Source organism: Contarinia nasturtii, unplaced genomic scaffold (assembly GCF_009176525.2).
Source record: "Contarinia nasturtii isolate CC-2019 unplaced genomic scaffold, AAFC_CNas_1.1 Cnas_scaffold_695, whole genome shotgun sequence".
Lineage (NCBI taxonomy): Eukaryota > Metazoa > Arthropoda > Insecta > Diptera > Cecidomyiidae > Contarinia > Contarinia nasturtii.
The window spans coordinates 5,444,252-5,463,158 of NW_022198046.1; the positions used below are offsets into that span (position 1 = coordinate 5,444,252).

The following is an 18,907-nucleotide window of genomic DNA, read 5'->3' on the forward strand; positions in this document are numbered from 1 at the left end:
TATCGAACGTTGAAATATACAACTAAACCCAAACAAGATTACGCATTAGCTAGTAGACAATCAACCGACGACGAAGAAATGGATGCAGAATAAATTTTTGTATTTGTTTTTAACAATCAATAAAACATTTTTTGTAAGTTTGGAGTAAAAATGAAAGAGTTTTTTCTGACAATCACTTTACAAACCAAAAAATAATAATAATAATAAATAAATAATAGGTAAAACGTGTTGTAAGACGGTAAGCATTTTATGAAGATAAAAATATTTTCAAATGGCACATATTTTATGAGCACATTAATTACTCGGGAATGAAGGTAAGTACGTACTTATAATGAAAAACTCTTTACTTTGCACCTATTCGATGGGCCAAATCATTTGTCATTATTGCTGTTTTTAAAAAAATTAAATTAAAATGATTCATACAAAATGTTCACAAAAATCTGAAACTGGAAAAAAAATTGAAAAAAATTGAAACCTTCAAATATGATTTCATTGAAGTGAGTCGAAAAAAAAGTTTCAATAGAAGAGAGCCATGAAATAGTTTTTAATGCACATTGAAAAAAAAATTAAGGTTCATTTTTATTGAATTGTTTTCTTCGACTCATTTCATTCGGGGAATTCTTCTAAGTTTCATTGTTATTTTTACATTTCCCATACTTGTTTTTCATCCTCAACGATTCATATAAAATACGAATGAAGTAGGTAGGTACACTGGTACACGCATCAAAATGACTTGTCCTCAATTATAGGTTTTGAATTTTTATAATAGCTACAAACACACAATATATCATACTCAAAAACGAAATAAAGCAAAATATATAAAAGAAAAATTGTGAAAAAAATTAAGGCTTTGGTGTATTTGCAAAAAAAAAAAACGATTCAGCGTATAGTGTATGTATGCGATACAATTGTGGGTATGCTTTGTTTGTTTAAATTGCCTCTTTGTTTGCTAGGTCAATTATGTGATGTGTATTTTCCGCTCGCGCTTCGCCAATTCTATTTTTTTCATCGAATTTAAAATATGAAATGAGAACTACACCGTACAATTCGACGGTTTCATCCAATGAAATGATAGTATTTGTTTAAATTCTTTGTAGTAGCGATGTGGACTTATTGAAATCAATGCTTTGGAAATTCATGGCTGACTGATTTGAATGTCAACACCAGGTAAATATTAATGAAGTTTTGAAGTGAACGTGAAATTGAACTACATTCTTTTTTTTTAACGGTCTATCATCATTCTACATAACTTATATGCCCATGTCGTTGCAACTAAACTGTATTCTGAAAGCGTTTTCTTCACTTAATCTGTAATTGTTATAAACTGGTTACCTACGTTATAAATAATTTAAAGGAAACCTTCTGACTACTTGTTGTCGCTGCATTCCAAAGAAAACTCTTGATATTTTTAATTTTTCATTCAATATTTATATCAAAGTGTGGCTCTTGACTCCGGTTGGAACTTCCAAACGGTTGTTTGCATAAAGTTTTGGACGCGTAACATGACAAATCACCTGGTGTGTATTTTTATCAACATATAAAGTATAGTTTTCCTTCGAATAAGCATTGCAATGCGAAATTAGACAGTTCTATTGGTTAGGTCCTTGGCTTTTGAATTTTTTGCTATCTGCGCCTTAACACCTATAAAATTGCAAAATGAAAAAAAAAAAAATTTAATTTAATTTAATCAATAAAATCATCATGAAATCAAGTTTAAATATAATTGTTGTATAATTAATTTTGTGAAAATTCCTAGACCTGAAGATGGGGAATTCTATTGATTTGTATTCAATTTACCTGATGACGGATTCGTGTGACTAACTCCTAACGACTCTAATGTTTTTAGTAGTGGCCCCAAACTACTGTCAGCTGATTCAACATTTCGGTCATCGATATGAATGAGTGCCGGTTTTTCCTTCTTTGTTTGTGTATGCCATACAAGAATTTCGGTGCAATTTTTCGCTTTCGGTTCAATTTCATGCATTCTCAATCCAATACTTCTCAAAAATCCATCTTCTTCAAATCCAGCTTTGTATGGCATCGTTGAATTTGGTGACTTTTCCAAATATTCTAATGAAACAGCAAAACCGGCCATATCAACTGGCCACAATCGTTGTGAGACCCATGAATCAAAGAAACCAATCACTTTGCCCTTCAATCGAAACAATACATGTTGATTAATATGAAAATCAAGCTGATTCAAACTTAATAGAACCGAAGAAACAACAAAAGTGCTTTATGTAAATTTGAATTGAAATGCATATGGATTTTACTTACATGCCGAACGATTGGTGCACTAACTGAATACAAGCCGATTAAACCAACGGGAAACATAGAAACACCTTTTGTCGATCGAATTTCGTTGAATAGTCTTAAATCAAATGTGTTATCATCGTCGCCGAAATACATAACGCCTGGCTTCTTGCCATTTTGACGAATCCAGTTGATTGCAGCACGACGATTGGCAACACCTCTTGGCATCGGTTTTTGTGATCGATAAAAATCCGGCATCGGACTTGAAATATGAGTGTATGGCATACCTTTGAAACCAAACGACAATTTAGCATGGTCAATGGCGATTTCATAACATATATACAATTTATGGTGTAAAAAAAATAAAAAAACATACACATGTAGTAGAACGAAAAATTCAACTTACCGAAACGGTTTAGAAACTCATCCAATTGTGGATTACATGAATCGGTATCGTCGGCAACAATCCAATGCAAATTTGGTACATTCATAAGCGTTTGACCGAGACGTACAATCTCGGCGAATTGTTCACGTCGTGGGTATGTAGGTGTTATGAAGTAGATGGTAGTTGACATAAAATTATCGCTGCCTGTTTCATTTGTATCTGTGCCATGTGTTATCGGACTTTTTACCAAAAATGTTCGTGTGTCAATGAAATTTTCTTTGCAAACAAACGTTGATTCATTTATTGTTACTGTTGCTACCGAACTTCGTTCGTAGTCACCTAAAGCAGAGATAGAAAGTAGAAACAAAAAATAATAAATTATTCATGGAAGAGTTAAGGTGAAGAGGAGACGAAAAAAGATATGTAATGAAACTAATGAATTTTGAGGCAAACATACGTCAGTTTAACATAGAATAGGGAAACATTTTGCATACAAAAAAAATGAGAGATCTAGTAGGTCGATCCATCGCGTGCCTTTTTAATTCATTGCACTTGATAAATTTTTCAGTGGCGCAAACTGGAAATGATGAGATAAATTACATTACACAAAGATTTTTTTTATTTTGCTGTGTGTTTGCTTATCTAATCGAAAACATGCTCAATTATGAATGACGGACGTGAAAAATTCAATTGTTTTACAATTGGACTGTGTGTGTTTTTTATGCGGTGTAAAGCATTTTATATGGAATGGACTTGGTGCATTGTATACTATGCAGTACAACGAGGGGTTGCTACATTAAAAAAGCACGAAACATTACAATAAAGTCAATAAAATGATTTAATGGAAAATGTGATAAAATTTTAATGTGCTACTCAATCATTTGGATTGATCTGTTTGTTATTTGTATGTATGCACAGTTGTCAGGCAAAAATGTTAGCAATAAAATGGAAAATGTACAATTTTATAAATGTGAATTACACAGCAATTTGATGTAATTGGTGCGCAATAGTCATTCAAAATAGAAATTGTATAGACAACATGAAGCGTTTTGGACAATTAATTTTGTTAACCATTTGAAATATCACAATGAAAATAACAATATTAAATAGCAAATTGCCATTCATTTTTCGGATAATAACACTTGTTCGATACAAATTAAATGTGAATAGCTTGCGAATGACGTGAGCCGACGTGAATCCACGTCTTTTTTGATAACGTCAAAACAAGAAAGCCAATACAAAAGGCCAAGTTTCTAGCATTCGCGCAGTGTACCTAATAAATACTATGTAACAGACACTATTTATAGATTTTTAATTTTACTGCTTACACCTCTCGAAATAGAACGACCAAAAGTCCAATAAATTAATTAATGTTTATCATCACGACTGTCTCGCCATGCCATTCATAAGAACATGTTGTAAAGAAAAATTCACCTACGCGATGGAAACGGTCACATTCATTCACTAACAACAACGATGACATAACGTTTTTCATAACAAAAGAAATCGAAAGTTTCGAGAATTTGATACGCATATCATGAACGATATTGGAACATTGATTGTACCAGAAGGGCATGGTCGAAGTGCAACTGTATTTTATTCATAAACTTTTTGAATTATTTAAGGGAGTTTTCTAAGGACAATGGTTTCGAAAGTTACTATGCTTCGGTTTTGCTAACCAGTCTGAAATGCACCACATAAGTTGGATAAAGTACTTTTGGTCTTCTGGTTTTAAATGCTTTATGCAATTTTCCTCTATTGTTCTTATACACGTTGTATCAATTCTCAAATTACATCGAAAGCAGCTTTACGCAGCCGACAAATGTTGATTTACGAGTCGACTAAAATTCATTGGAAGCCATTTACTAAAGTAAATGCACACATGCAGTAAACTCAAATATTGTCTCGGTATGCTTGACTGACGTTTCGTCTAGTATATCGGTCAATTACTTCTTTTCGTTTGAGACTTTATGACATCGAATCAAATTACTTATAGATTTTTTCGACTCCGCAATTTTCACCATTCTTGGATACCTTGAGTTTAACTAGAAGTATGAATAGATCTTTCATAATGGGATATATGTACACACTTTGTTTGATCTACGGTGAGTGGACGGTTTCGTTCGAAATGAATGAGTTTTTGTGTTCAACAAATTTAGTATTGTAGTTTTCATATGTGGCATGGGGATTGAATTAGACTCAATTTTATGATAACGATACTGGATCACGTTAAATAAGGGAAAATACCTTTCACACGTTTTACATATAAATACTAATAGTGTGAAAATGGTTTATTATAAAACCAGTGTGTCCATAATATATAGAAATAGCACTAAATAGTGTCGATATCTATACTATATCGGTCCACTATATATGGAAGATATTGCCGCACGGTACCGTATCGCACGATCGAAGTGAGTGTAGACGGGAAAAATCACAAGTTGCCGTACGGCAGTAGAAAGAACTGTGTGTATGCGTCAATATTTTTGCCGTTCGCACTCACTTCGATTGTGAGTTACGGTGTCTTGCGGAAATATCTTCCATATATAGTGCACCGATATAGTATAGATATCGATACTATTTAGTGCTATTTCTATATGTTATGGACACACTGTATAAAACATGTTGCTTTGGCAAATGGTTTATTTTTCGGGTGGCATTTGGTAAGTTACCTCTTACCAAAACCCAAAACGCACCCAACAAGGATTTATTTTTCTTTGTTTGCAAATGAAAACCATTTGTCACTCCTTTTTGTTGAGCTTTTATTCATTAAATAAGCTACTAAGTGCAACGAACTTCGACTTGATAATCACAAAAATATAGTAATACAATCAATGACAATACATTTGATTGTAATTCTTTAATTTACACAACCAAAAAATTTGCAATAAATCATTTAATAAAAAAATATATTATGATTCAAAGAGAGAAAATGACAGAACAGGTAAACAAAATGAATGTCTCACATTGTGTAAAATTTCTTCAAAATAAATGTATAAACGATATTTTAGCAGATGGTTGTATATTCAGATTACCCAAGTTCAATAAAAAAACATTAACGACTGTTCATAGGCCAATGTAAATATAACTGGAAAAAATGTATAAAGGGAATAGTATAACTGAAGCAATGACTTTGTCGCTGCATAGAGTCGTTTTTACACGAATAATATATTACATTAGGGCATATCGACCAAATAGAATTACAATGTTAATGAGAATGATATATATATTTCTCTTTTGTTTGTTTTTTTTTCGTGTGATTTAATAATGCACTTAGTTGAGGTTATTACACCAAAAATGTATGTTTGTTTTCTTTTCAATTTGATATATTTAATGATAAGCCAATAATCGGTTCAGTGAGGATTATTCTTCATTATGAAAACATATAGAAAATAATGGAATTTCTCTCACAAATTGGATTGAAACTCATCAAATTTGAATTTATTGCCAATCGATAGTTGCTCGTGCATGAACACATATCAGCACGCGTGAATCAGAAACAATCGATTTACATTTATTAGAAATTACCGAATACACTTTAAGTCTTTCTACAATCAATCCAGTCCAAATCAATTTTCAATCATCTGCTTTGCATGACATTTCTTATTTGCATGGCGGAAGTTAAATTATGTACATGCATTATTACGAATGCCATAGAACAATTACAGCACGCATAGCTACTCTATTTGATTTGAAGTCCCAAATCGAATTCATTGTTATTTATTTATTTCGAAATGCGATTTGTTTGGCTGCGGCTTGATTTAAAGAGTGTAAAATGTTAATTTGTTCAATGGGTTTTTTTGCTGCGCGCAACATATATGATTATTTTGGTTAATGAGCACAATGACGTATTCATTCGGAACCACAATTGCAGACCCAAATTTAAGAAATATGTTTTCGTTTCCCTTCTCACTTCTAATGACATAATAATGAGTCAGTAGTTTCTCACTGCGAATGTAAACACATTTGATTTCACGTTTAATACGAAATGTCACCACAATTGTAGTCTATAAATGCTCTACTTCATGTTATAGTTTCCGAGAATATTTTTGTATATTTTATGTGCGGAAATTAGTATTTTATTTGTATTTCAAGTTATATGCCAATTTTAAACGAGAAAAAATATCAAATATGATACAAAATTTTGTTTGATTTTCGATTTATTTCAACAATGGTGAAATCATCAAGAATTTCTTTACTGTATACTTTTCCGTTTAGCGAAGGCAAACTTCTGTACGATGCGAGTCATTACGATTATTCAATATTGACAATATAATTAAGTGATTCTGGCATTTGATTTGAAAACCGCCGTATTTGAAACGACGAATGGTTTGGGAGATTCGTTAGCAACATCGCTTTCATTAAGTAAAGGCAAAAGACTGAGATTTCAAATTTGACGCGCATAGTGCAGCTATGTCAATATTAAATATGAGAGTGTGCATTCAATGTTATAGATTCAAACGCTGCGTATGCATATGCATAGCATCCGTGCTAATTTCAAAAATGTCAGAATACCATCGCATAAAAAGCTTTTCATATTACATTACAATTTCATATGGGAAAATAACTCTGACACACGAATAGAAAGAAATTCGAACACGGTAATGTATGGTCGTTCATCCTTTCAGACATTCGATACGATACTTTTTGCCGTTTTTTGATTCATTTTCTCTTAGTGCCACATCAAATATGAAAATAAGCGAAAAAACGAAATGCAATATAATTCTTACATTTCGCTCGGAATTTTCCGCATGACAAATGAAATTGACTCGACAAAAAGAAGTCATACAAGAAAGATAAAGGTCAAAGTATTGCAAAACAATGTTCAATCTGAATGTTGAAATGTAAATTAAATATATTTTAAATAGAGATTTTCACTTCAATATAAACGTTCATTTTTACAACGAAATGAAGTGTGAAATTTGACACCTACTTGAAGTATTAAAATCTATTTTGAAGTGCGTTAAACCCTATCACCATCTCGCGATCAGATGATTTCGCTCTATAAAATGAACTAAATTTGCACGCTTTTCACCGATTGAATATGTGCAAAAATGTTGCCTATTCAAAAATTGACATCCGACGTTTTATTTCAAAAAGTAAAAAGTAATATTTAAATTGCCGCTCAACGTGGTGTGAAAAGAAAGAAAAAAGCAATGTGATTAATGACCAAACTGAAAAACGTTTATTTTTTGTCATTATTTCAATGATTCATGATTTGTTGAATGGCAAAGCGTTCACGTTTATTTTGTATCATATTGGTTTATTTATGAAGGGCTATTATGTCCAATTTTACGTATTCATTATCAATATTCCATTTGGAATACACAATAAACGTCTTTTCCAGTTGCATTCAATTGATCCGAATGAATGGAATTCAAATTTAATAAGGTCAAATTGAGCTCAAACTGTATTTGCAACGGCTTTCAATACACACATACCGACACACGCACATTCATTTTGCATTTATTCACTTTATTGCTGTAAAAGGCCATCATGGCAATCGTCGACATTGGATATCTGATTTCCGAGTGTTTTCTTGCTTTTTCAACCATAAACAATAAAGCCGTCCAATTTGCAATGAACGTTCTATAGAATAAAATAACATCTATGCTGCCACAAAAAAGGTGACGCAAATTTCCGGTTCTTTGCTATAGAACTCCCCCTTTCTCTCCCCTTATCTCTTTCTCTTTTTTGTCTCTCTGGATCTCTCTCGCATAAATGTTTCTTTGACCTATATCGATCGAATTGCGTTTTAAAATTAATTCCATCTATTGGATTGTTTTCAACATTTTTTGGAATGCAAATTGATCGCGATAGAATGGAACTTGCATTGGAAGTGTGACGCAAATACACGATTTTCAAGAACTGATGCTCAATCGAGAAAATATTGGTGAACTACATTTTTATTTGTCGGCCGACCGACTGGCGATTCATTGCATACATATAATATTCTGAATGGCAAATATATGTTAACTCATGCCAATATATATATTTTTTGTATTTCTTTTTCTTTCTCTTTCTCTATTCAGCAAATGTACTATAATTTTTCTATTCTAAGTAGTACTGTGCGATGAATAACTCTAGAGTTTGAAGCTTCTTGGGTTTTTCTTGTTCTGCAGTGAGTTATGGAATGTTTTCGCATATTAAAATAATTATAGCATGAACTCTGTTCCTTTTTTCGCAGTCCAAACCGGGCACTCAAAATACGATTTGATTACAAAGAAAAAGGTGAAAAAAGCGTGAAAAGTCACGCTATTTGGGTTTTGAAAATTAAAAATAGATGAAAGAAAATGACGTTACACATGAAACGAACATATGAAACGGAATGAAACGAAAGAATTATATTCAAGATAATTTATATTAATGATAGTATGTAATAAAAGTGAGCTATTATTTATTTAAAGTGTTCAATTACCTGTTGATGTCCAGACCACGTATAGAATGAGGCAAAAAAACATCAAAACTCCAGCAGAATTTCGAAAATAAGACATGAGATTCATGTGCGGCATTTTTTTAGTTTAAAGCGAAAAACAAACTTAATTCGGAAGAGGATGCCTTGGTTAAAAATTAAAAATGATCAGCACTTTTACATTAAGTACAAATAAAAACTGAATTTCATACGTTTTAACTATGTATTAAAATCACTAATTTATATTTTAAAATCACAATATCCGCCTATCAATATAACCAGGATCCTTTTTAGTCAGGGTATTTTGTGTGACTGATTATCACCCTAGACAGAGTGATATGCACTTATAGCATCTGGTCCTATGCACTGCACCACATTGAATGAGCGTAAGATAAAACGCTTAATTGGGTATATAATTTACGCAAGTTTGTAGTCTTGATAAAAACCGTATTTGTTTTTTCATTTTGCTGTCATTGTAAATTAAATGTAATGTTCACTATTTTTTTCAGATCGATTTCAATAAACTTTTGTTTTGTTTTGCTATTATCAGAATAGCTTTGCTTTTTTTCTCAGTCAAATATAGTTTCATCCGAATATTTCAATCTGTTATCTAATCATTTAAGCGAAAACAGTTACTTTAAACAATTCAAATAAAAAGTAGACGGTTGGCATTCAATTTCATTCAACAAACTCATCCGATCAACATTGACGTGGTTATCGTCCGTGATTGCGAAACACGATGCACAGGTTAGAGTTTATTTCACGTATTGCACTGTTTACACAATATCCATTTGGTCTGATTAAGTGTGTCGCTGAAGAGCGAATGAGCGAAAGAGAATCGACGTGGACACACGTTCGTTTGACAAACGGCATACCAAAGCACAAACACACATTTACAGATGGCAAAAAATTTGAAGTGAGCGCAGACTTCTTTGTATCTATTCGATTTGAAATTTCTGAATAATATATGTTGGCTTTCGGTTGCTGGATGCTGTTGTTGCTGCTACTGCATCCACATAAAATAGCTGCATGTGTTAGTTGGCTATAGTTAGTCGAAATGCGGTTGCTTTACCATTGTTACTGCAGTAGAATGTCTGAATAATTTATGGCCTTTGCACATACTTCTCTTCGCTTGGCGTGTCTGTGTTTCATGTGATTCTCTATGGCTTTATTGGAATCGTCTGTGTTTATGTTGCTTTTGGCAATTTTTGCCATGTGTAACCAGCTTCAACAACACTCATTGCATTCAGTGCAAAAGTGGCTCAAAGACAGAAATGGCAACAACAAAAAAAAAACAATGTACAAACAAGCAAGTCAGAATAAATCGGTTGAACGTTTCAAAAGCCTCGTAATCCTACAGAATGTGTGTGCGCCTCTATATATTTTTTTATTCTCTGTTTCTATCTGGCTTTTCGAATATGGGTATTTTGTATGGTGCACTTTTCTAGAACATGACACTTCACCTTCAAGTGTCGTATGCGCGCGAACTTCTTGTGACAACCTCTGTGATTGGTTTTCACATACCGGTGATTGAGAGAGCTGTTTGTTTGTAATTCATCTAAAACAGCATTATAAGAAATTTGAATAAAAATAAAATGTTCAGTGCCATCCGTGTTCTACTTATTAGCATGAACTGTTCACCAACGGCATGAACGGCCGTATTTTTATTCACGTACTATACACACACGCTATAAAAATTATACACATTTAAAATTTCACCATCTAATTTATTTGGCGCGATTTCTTTTCACTGTTCGCGTATGTCAGTGGTAACCACAATGAATTGACCGCACTATATTCTGTTTTGTGTGTGTGTAATTTTTAAAATACACGAAATGTAGAAAAAATCATACTATTAAGTGTGTCGGAGCCAAATCAATTTGCAAAAAAATGCTGCATAACACTTTGTTCCAAACAAGTTTGCCTATACGTTAATCGTAAATCTACATATATGTATCGAAGCTGTATATACATACACGCCGACATCAATAAAAGTCAATAAAGGTAAAAGGTAACAAAATCACGTCACTATGCTTCTTTTTTTTTAACAAACAAACAAACAAGAACACAGAAGAAAATCACAAAAATTTCAACTCTATTCCTGGTTAATGTACGAGCACTGCAGTTGTTTTTGCGGATACCATCGTCGTTGTTGCCATTATATTGTGCGTAGTCGATACTTTCGCTATTGTTATTGTCTTTTGAATTTTTACCTGCAGTTACATAAACAATTTTTATTTCAATCTCTCACACCAAACTGATCAAGTGCATCCAATTGTTTTTCGTTCAAATTTCAATGTTTTTTTTTTTTTTTTGCAAATTATGAAAAACCGATTCACAGATGCGTGAGATCTTTTGTGCGGCGAGGTCAACAGTAACAATTTTTTTTTCTTCTTCTCTCAAACGAAATTTTGATCAACATCGAATGACTGTCGAGATGATGTGAAAAAAAAGTGAGAGAGATAGAGAAAACACACGTTTGCTGCTTGTCTGTACATACAAGAATGCCATACCGTGTACAAACATTCCATTAAAAGCGCACTGCGGACACACAAATTCTCTCTCTCTCCTAATAATAACGTAACGATACACGATATATTCGTGTCTAGCTCTCGATTTTCTCTTGATTGTTTGTTAGTTATTTACGATGCACGTCTTTCGCAGACTGCAACTATCAATCGACTGCTGTTCATTCACATAGTGCTTGTGTGCACTCTCTACCACCATTCACATTGAAATTTATATGAATATAATTATATACAAATACATGCACTTCACAAGGTGAATCATTGGATCAATGTGGGACATGAAGCGACCAAAATTCAACCTTATCTCATTAGCGGATACAGAACAATTTTGTTTGTCATTCATTTGTGTGAGTGCCGGTTTTTAACTATTTTCAAATCAAACCAACTTCATGGCAATCGCGTGTTTCGGTTTTATTTTTGACAGGTTACAAAAGAAATTGCATTTGCGATTCTTTTGCAATAATATAGAAGTAGAACCAAAAATTAAATTAATTCAATCATTTTTTAAATGAATTTTGTGAACTTTTGCATGAATTCATCAGAGTATTAATAAATTGAGTGAATAAATTGTACTTCGACATCACATCAAGTGAATAATGACAGTAGCAAAACTTGAGAATAAGTTTCACTCAAAGCTAAATGAGTAGAAATTAGATAATGTTCCCCTATTAAATCGTCCGTCTCGATGTAGCCGTCTCTTTCGTGAAAGTGAGTGAATTTTTCGATTTTTAGAGGTTTTCTTTTTTCGATTTTTTTTTTTTTTAAAGTGTCCAAAAGATTTTGTATTGAATTGCAAGTTTGCCGAAATTACCATTAAATTACATTGAAATGGTTTTACATTTTTCAAAGTTTGCATCCATCGTTGAATTCATCAAACTTGTACACATTTTGCGTCTTTAAATGAAAACCAAAATAAAACAAAGAAACGAATTGAGTCAAGTACAATGTTGTAATAGTATGTGTAAATATTCGGTCTCCAGCATTGAATCGACAAGGTAATAGCATAGTTTCAATGTATGTGTATATGTGTACTCTATACTGTGTACAAGTTAACTATATAACCACGCTGGATTAAATTTAAACGACTGTATCTACCACTACATTGAAACAGCATAAAATCATATTAGGAGATACACAACAACTACAACCATATTCGTATATACGTTAGTGCTATTCGAACAAATTAACACAAAAATTGTGAAAAGATCGTTGTGTGTATGCATAGATGTGTGCGTGTTGGCAATACCACAAGCAGCAATAGAAATATCATCAACACACAGTATAACATAAACGTAGTGGCAAAGCGAAGAAATTTTTTTTTATATATATATTCTTGATCCGTACTTTTGTTATTGTTGTTGTAATTTCCAACAGAGTGGAGTGAAATAATAGAAGTTTTATCCGAATTGGCGAAAAGGCAATCTTCTGCACAGATAGACATTTATTGGTGGACATTTTTGTTCGTGAAACAGAGACCCAACACCAAAAAGGAAAACAACAACATTTCCAATCGAAAAAAGTTTTTTCAGCCATCACACACAAACAGACAAATTCAATATTGTAATAAAGTGTTGAAATTGTGGATTTCGTCAAATTGATGGTGTTGTTATTTTACCTAATCACTGACGACATGAACTAAAAAAAAAACTGTATGTGAAACTGAAACAGCAACAGCAGCACATTGATCGAAGGAAGAACGGGTTCAAGTTTAGTAAATCGCCCTTTTTGTGAAGTGAACTAATTTGAAGCAAAAAAAGAAGATTTAAGAAGAAAACCATCAATTGAAAAGACAGTCGAATTTGACGAATTAGACAACATGGAGTGTCCACATTTGCGTGACAGTGTTAAAGTAAATCGCGATTTTATAAAAAATATAAAATGTGCACTGAGCACAAATAGCGGTAATCGAGCATCAACAGAATTAAGCAGTAGCGGCGGCGTGTTGTGGAGATGTTTAGGTAAATGAAAAAAAAGATGTCGACCTCTAATAATCGAGAGAAAAAAAAGATATAAGTGCCCATATTTCAAGTGCACGTTTGTTGGCCGTTTGGTATGATTTGGCCTGCAAAGCGATTTTACGTAATAAATTGTACAATTCATTACATATGCCAAATATGTAAATTACTCTGAATATCTTTTCTGAAATATTTTCAATTCAATTGACACCAATTGATTACTTTCCGAATGGCATTTTACAAAAAAAAATGGATTTTTTTATTCTTTCAATATTCGTCAATGATTTATAAACTATTTGAAATTGATGTGTTTGTGTGACAAAACAAAAAATATATGTGAAAGTACAGCGAAAACAACATTTTTTTCAATTATGGTTTCCTTCATCAATCTAATGGGATGCCAATTTTTTTCTACATCTCACATAATATGAACATGAATGCGCACATAGAAAAAAATCGATACGTGTTTAAATTATGGCAAATATATTTCAGTGCACTCTAAATGGTCAGCAGTGAATAGATTCGAACGAAAAGTCTAAAATTTCGCAATTGTCATGGAAAGTGTTTTTATTATTCTCAAAAACTCAATTTTTATTTGCTATAAACATGCAGTTTCCTGCATCAATGTCAATGAAACTTAACTGTTAATAGACTCCATTTCGATTTCACATTTCTTGGAAAATATTGCCATGCACTTGTAATTCGAAGAGCAAAAAAAAATATGGCACTCTGTCTGCAATTTTATTTCATATTGATTGGCATGTGTCATTAATAGCTCATCTGTTTTCAAACAAAACACGATATTCTTGTTGTCAAAAAAAAAAAATCCAAAAAATTAACACAACGAATAAATCAGAGTTATTGATTTTCGGTTTGTGTGTTTCATTTGCATCCGAAGTCACAAATTGAATCCATTTTTTTTTGTTCTCTGTCTTCGGATTAAACTAGCGTATGCCGTTGTTAGTCGTATGAATTTCGCTGGCATAGCATTGAGAGTGTTTTTTTCTTCTTCGCTCTACACTTTATTGTCACACAAATGAGCGTTCGAGTATTTCATTCGAAGTGATTGTGTAATATGTACGACTGTATGTTGATGCATGTGTTTGTGTGATGAGGAGCGTGTGTATAAATTTGTGTGTGTGTTAGTGTGACCATACATTAAAAGAGATATGAACTATAGCTCAGCATATATTAGCATATTTTATGTGTGAGATTTAATCGGAAGAGAAAAAACTGAAACAACACACAAACATCCAATTTGTTTTAGTTGTATGCATGTATGTATAGAGATCTACGCGAAGTTTTTCTTAGGGCCCTACTTTTCATTTACGCAGCATAAAAACTATTGCTTCTACAATGTACATTGAACAACAAAAAAAATTCAACGGAGAGACGGGAAACTAGCATTAATCATAATTTGCACGCAATTCCAATAAGTTTTCTTATTAGCTTCTCTTCTTCATTTAATATCGATGAAGGAATTGTTTAAGGTAATATTTGCATTGAGAAAGCCAAATCCAAAGGTCAATTGAAAAAAAAAATCCATTCCGTAATCACTGCTTCAATCTTTTTCTTCCTCATACTATTTATATCAAATGAATTGCTCAATTTATGAACGGTCGTTTATTCATTGTTCCAAATTTACATAAGCGCAAAAAAAAACTTTCCGATGAACAATAAAAAAAAAAACGTAAAGTCCATGTGTATTGAGGTGTTTTTGATCTGGTTCGTCTGACGAACAGACAACGACTAATCGTTCGCGTTTCGCATTGCATAGCTCATGCTAGACATTGAGTTGACGCATTTTGAGTATATTGTTTCTATTTCAAGCGCTTCAACACTTTTCAGTATTTGCACGAGTGACAAACACATAGGTGCTGCCTTTTGACATGTGTTTTTCAAATAAGAAAAACACAAACCCAATAAGAAGAGAGAAAAGTGCTAATGCCATGAGCGCCTACTATGTATATCTCATTTGGCACAGAATGATAACATATTTGTCTCCCTCATTCGACCATGGTGTACTTAAAACGTTGAAAAATATTGTTTAACGGGACTTAAGACGCCAGAAAGATTTCACTCAAAAAGGAGATGTGAAAAATTGCTTCCCTTGTATGAAAAATATGAAGTTCTACCAAATTCATCTTTTTTCCTCTTCAAATTCTAAATTTGTTAAATTTTTTTATTAACTCATCAATATTTTTCTTTCGTTTGCACCGTTCTTTTTTTTATAGAATGTACTTCGGATAAGGAGAATTGGATGTGTTTGAATTGTGGCCAAGTATTGTGCGGTCGTTATGAAAATGGACATGCTTTACATCATTCGACACTGAATACACAGCATAATGTTTGCTTGAACACATTAAATTTTTCGGTTTACTGCTACAAATGTGATGATTTTGTTATTAATGGTAAGCATTTTTTCATTATATGTTTCTGATTATTTTCCGATTACTTATCGATTATTTTAAATTTTATTCTTTTCTTTTGTGATTCTCCCCTTAGGTAAGCATTTGTTGGACAATTTGCGCGAAGAATTCAAGGATGATGATTCATCGTCGGAGGCGTCCAATTCACTTGATGAATCGTCATCGATAAAATCATCAAAAGGTTCAGCAAGTACATCATCCAGCGATTCCGGATGGTATGACGAGTCGACGCCGGGCGTCTCACAAACTGGTCGACGACTACGGCCACGAAAACGTACAAATTCAAATACAAATAATGAAAATGGCAACGAATCACCGACAAAAAAGAAATTAATGCGAAAGGTCAGTATGATGATGAAATTTCTTTCAAAAACAAATGCTCAAAATACCGATTTTCTTTTGATTGGAAATGGTGTCAATGTTTGTTTATCTTTTTTTTCGTTACAAAATACAGGTCATTGGCCTCCGCAATTTAGGAAACACATGCTTCATGAACTCAGGTATTTGATGTTTTAATACTATTATAAGTTATTTCCGAAGAAAATTTATTTCACATCATTTTTTAACATTGATTTTTAGTGCTACAGTCACTGAACAACATCGAAGAGTTCAGTTTGTATTTCAATACGCTGCCATCGTTAGAAACAAAAGCACAACAACAACAACAGAAACGTTTTTACTACTCACGTTCACAGAAAGATAATGTGGGTGATGCAAACGTAGCGGAAGAGTTACGTAAAGTGTTAATCAATCTCAGTCAAGGTGGTGACGGTTCAAAAGCGATCTCTCCCGAAAGTTTGTTCTTAGTGATTTGGAAAGTGGTGCCACAATTCCGTGGCCATCGACAACATGATGCACATGAATTCTTACGCTATATGTTAGATCGTTTACACACCGAACTACAGTGCGTAACAATACCCGCAGATTCAAATAGTGGAACGCATAAAACCACAAACAAAGATTGGAACGGAAGTGAAGGTAGCAGCCTCAGTACCAGTGAACCAAACAGTACCTCGTTTCGGAATCGAAGTTCAATTGTCACAAACATTTTTGGTGGCACACTACAAAGCGAGGTAATTGTTCTTTTTTGCTGTTGTTGTTAAGGTCTGAATGTTTGTGCATCAAAATCATTTTTTAGGTGCGGTGTTTAATCTGCGGAATGGAAAGCAAAAAGCACGATCCATTTTTGGACTTATCACTCGACATTCCCGAAAAATTCTACAAAGAAACGGATGCTGATGGTCGACCTGTTTGTAACATAGCCGATTGCTTATCAAGTTTCACAGAGGTAGAAATCCACAAATCCCATCCCAATTGCAAATAGAGTTCATTCGAAATCAGAAATGAAAACCATCGTAAATAACCAAATATTTTTTCAGGTTGAAGAATTGGCCGAAACTGAACTGTACTATTGCAACTCATGCAAATGCAAACAAAAGTCGACAAAACGTTTTTGGATTCGCCGTTTACCGAATGTATTGTGCTTGCACATCAAACGATTTCGTTGGAATAATTTTTTCCGCACGAAAATTGATTTACGTATCAAATTTCCAATCAAATCATTGGATATGTCACAATACGTGTTGAACAATGTTCCTGAAACAAGACGCTCCAATTTGAACAATCATGTATATGATTTGGCCGCTGTAATTGTTCACCACGGCAATGGGTAAACGATTCAATTGACCGCACTTTCCTTTGTACGTATTTCTAATCAAACAATTTTTCATTTCAAATAGTTCGAGCTGTGGTCATTATACATCGTTTGCGAACAACAACGGTACGTGGTTGCATTTTAATGACCAGACGGTGAAAGAAGTCGAAATGAGCACAGTTGCGGAATGCAAACCATATATGTTATTTTACAGTCGAAGGGATTCAAATAGTTCGACATGAGACTAGGCATCGAGACTGAGTTTCGTCATCCACTAATCCATTACGGAAGAAAGAGACATTTTTACGAATAAAAAAAGAGCAGACACTTAAGCGATCAAATTAAAATAAAACGATAAATTTATGTATATATAAAATTACATAAACTTATTCCGATGTATCAAACATTCGTAAAGATGTTATTCAAAGAACAAAAAGAAGAAACAAACACATACGCAGAAACAATGAGTAATCTCCCTCATTTGATTTCTGTATCGATGAGAACAGTAAAAACGATACATATAACTTAACTTGCCAGAGAGCAAAATATTCTGGAATATTCTATAAATCAACTGATTGAAAAATATTTCCAAAAGCAGAACCCTCATTTACATCAACCAGGAACAATAACTGTATTTTCTGAGGAATAACCTTCTTTTTAATCCGAATGAGATACTCATAGTTTCATTGATTTAATACAGTATTTTCGATTGTGTTTTATCATTTTTACGACAATGTTCACTCTGACATACAGACAATTATTATTATTTTTCAATAACAGTAAGTCGAATTTTGAATGAACAAACAGATTTAATTCTTCCCTTGCGTTGAAAGTATGTCTGTGGTTTTTTGATTTTTTTTTACTTTACGAGAAAAAAAAATAAACTCAACATATATATTATATTCAATGATGTGAAAATGGCAGTTTGTACACTTACACATTTAATCGTCCAACATGATTGATTGGCAATAGCAAAAACAAAACAAAACTGTATTTCAAACTATGTAACAGAATTCATCTCATGCAAATATTGAAAATACATACAAATTTTATTGATCATAAAATGCTATTTATTATCAATGACCATTAACCAATGTCTACATTGTTGTTTACAAATGACAATGGGAAGAGGAACATACATTTTTCAACAAACAAATTTCTCTCTGTTTCTCACACTTTCTCATATTATGTATAACCGAGTAATGTTTATAATCTATAAAATTATATATTCATAGAAACAACACAACAGACAAATTATATAGCATACTGATAACCAAAATGGGGAAAAAAG

At 32.8% G+C, this 18,907-nt stretch overlaps 2 protein-coding genes across 3 annotated transcripts; one reads left to right on the plus strand and one right to left on the minus strand.

The window, feature by feature from the left end:
* Nucleotides 1-525: 525 nt before the first annotated feature.
* LOC116340769 (galactosylgalactosylxylosylprotein 3-beta-glucuronosyltransferase S) lies at nt 526-11,741 on the minus strand. Its single transcript, XM_031767423.1, has 5 exons — nt 9,057-11,741; nt 2,660-2,977; nt 2,278-2,540; nt 1,798-2,152; nt 526-1,641 (listed from the first exon to the last, which is right to left on the minus strand). The coding sequence occupies exons 1-5, from the start codon at nt 9,148-9,150 to the stop codon at nt 1,580-1,582; spliced, it is 1,092 nt and encodes a 363-aa protein (XP_031623283.1). The 5' UTR covers nt 9,151-11,741; the 3' UTR covers nt 526-1,579.
* A 726-nt stretch (nt 11,742-12,467) lies between these two features.
* Nucleotides 12,468-18,680, plus strand: LOC116340935 (ubiquitin carboxyl-terminal hydrolase 3-like). 2 transcript variants are annotated; one of them, XM_031767696.1, is made up of 9 exons: nt 12,468-12,573; nt 12,953-13,536; nt 15,768-15,944; nt 16,039-16,304; nt 16,417-16,462; nt 16,542-17,035; nt 17,101-17,250; nt 17,342-17,631; nt 17,702-18,680. In XM_031767696.1, the coding sequence occupies exons 2-9, from the start codon at nt 13,395-13,397 to the stop codon at nt 17,856-17,858; spliced, it is 1,722 nt and encodes a 573-aa protein (XP_031623556.1). In that variant the 5' UTR covers nt 12,468-12,573; nt 12,953-13,394; the 3' UTR covers nt 17,859-18,680. The 2 variants fall into 2 exon arrangements, with proteins under 2 accessions (XP_031623556.1, XP_031623555.1); XM_031767695.1 differs by lacking the exon at nt 12,468-12,573 and having other exon boundaries at nt 12,667-13,536.
* Nucleotides 18,681-18,907: the final 227 nt, after the last annotated feature.